General features: G+C 39.9%; 1 protein-coding gene across 1 annotated transcript; it reads right to left on the bottom strand.

The window, feature by feature from the left end:
- Window positions 1-127: 127 nt before the first annotated feature.
- SARC_15597 (hypothetical protein) lies at window positions 128-1,257 on the bottom strand (the record flags this gene model as incomplete). The annotated part of the gene is made up of 2 exons (XM_014290286.1): window positions 128-178; window positions 1,132-1,257. Coding segments are annotated over 2 exons (177 nt in total), but the record flags the coding sequence as incomplete, so codon positions are not given.
- Between the last annotated feature and the right edge of the window lie 408 nt (window positions 1,258-1,665).

Raw genomic sequence — 1,665 nt, 5'->3', positions numbered from 1 at the left:
AGATAGATCGATAGATATATACATCTATATATATATATATATACACACAATAACAATAATGTAACTGTAATTATACACACACAAAACATACAGGTATGCACTGTGCATATAATTGCTATCGACCTACCCGTTTGAAGAATATAGGCTCGATAGTTCCTACGGCCATGTATTTTTTATCCTGTACGAAAAAACAAAAAAAAAACAAAAAGTGGTCTCAGAATCAAGAAGATATGAAGTGTGATCAACCATACGCACCTCTTGCCCTGCCCTTTTTTTTTCCACGGGACACTTTGTCCTGTGAGTTCTCCATACGTGGGTATAGCAACACCCAGCGCAAATCTATATATAGATTGACTGAGGGGTTGGCCAACGGATTGGTTGAGTATATGACCGTTATCGTTTTTGTCCCGTAGGCATGGGCGTTGGGTAGTACTGAGTTTCTGCAGAGGATATCTAGACGCCATTGATCTACATGGAGAGTGGTATTTATTACCAAATACGCCGGTGGTATTGTTTTTTTAGCAAAACATGCTATACCATGCAATGGTATTGTGTACTATATTAGAGGTAGGGGTACAGAGAATGTTTGGGTTGACAAGCGTAGGACCTAGAGGTTATCTTGAAGCGCCGTTCAACAGATCACCTGCGTGCATGGTTCAACACTCGTATCCGAAGATTGTGGACTAAGGAAGAAGGAGTACAGGTTTGTGTGTATAGAACGGGTATGCAGATGAACACACACTTTACGGATACATGTATTTATCCATATATCCATATATCCATATAGCTATCTATATATATATATATATATAAATATATATACCATGCTTAATTTCTTTGATCTCCTGGAAAGGAGATACACCTCAATCGTACGAAAGCATACGTTGGTCATACGCATACATACTTCTGTCGTACGAATATGTATCTTCGTCGTACGAATATATATCTTGGTCATATGGAAGACAATTCCATCGTACGAATATATCCCAATATCATACGGAAACCTACACTGGACGTCGAATATGCACCTTTGTCGTACAAATATACCCCAATGTCGTACAAATGCATTCCTTGGTCGTCGGATATGACATTTGTCGTACGAATATACGTCAATGTCGTACAAGTACATACCTTAGTCTCGTACGTGTCGTAGAAAGGTGCGCCGCCGTCCAACAGATTCTGTCCGCGCGCTTTGTTCCAAATGCCCACAGTACGCGCAGAGTGAAAGAACGATCCCAGATACGACAGACCCTCGGTCTAAAGCAATACAAACTATAAGCTTAGCTAAATACTCAGAAACAGTTATAAACCATACGCAAACGAATGAAGGAGAGGTTATCAGACACAAAAGGTAGCTGCGTATATATATATATATATAAAAGAATCATGGCCCCAACACGCCGAAGCACTTGTGTAAGCTACGTACACGGTCTTTAGCACTATACGCATCCTCTTAGTTGCGGTGTTATCTCGGTCGGTAGCCATGTGGGGTTTGAGGTTTGGCTCAAAACGTTGTACGTATACACGTTTCCACAGACACCTTCCATGCACTCACAAGTCACGTAAGTGACTCACGTTCAAATATATGTATGTACATACACCTGTCTTCATATATATATATATATATATATGTACCAGTCTTCATATATATGCGTACATACACCA

Source organism: Sphaeroforma arctica, assembly GCF_001186125.1.
Source record: "Sphaeroforma arctica JP610 unplaced genomic scaffold supercont1.6394, whole genome shotgun sequence".
Classification (NCBI taxonomy): domain Eukaryota; class Ichthyosporea; order Ichthyophonida; genus Sphaeroforma; species Sphaeroforma arctica.
This window is presented reverse-complemented; position numbering and strand designations above follow the sequence as displayed.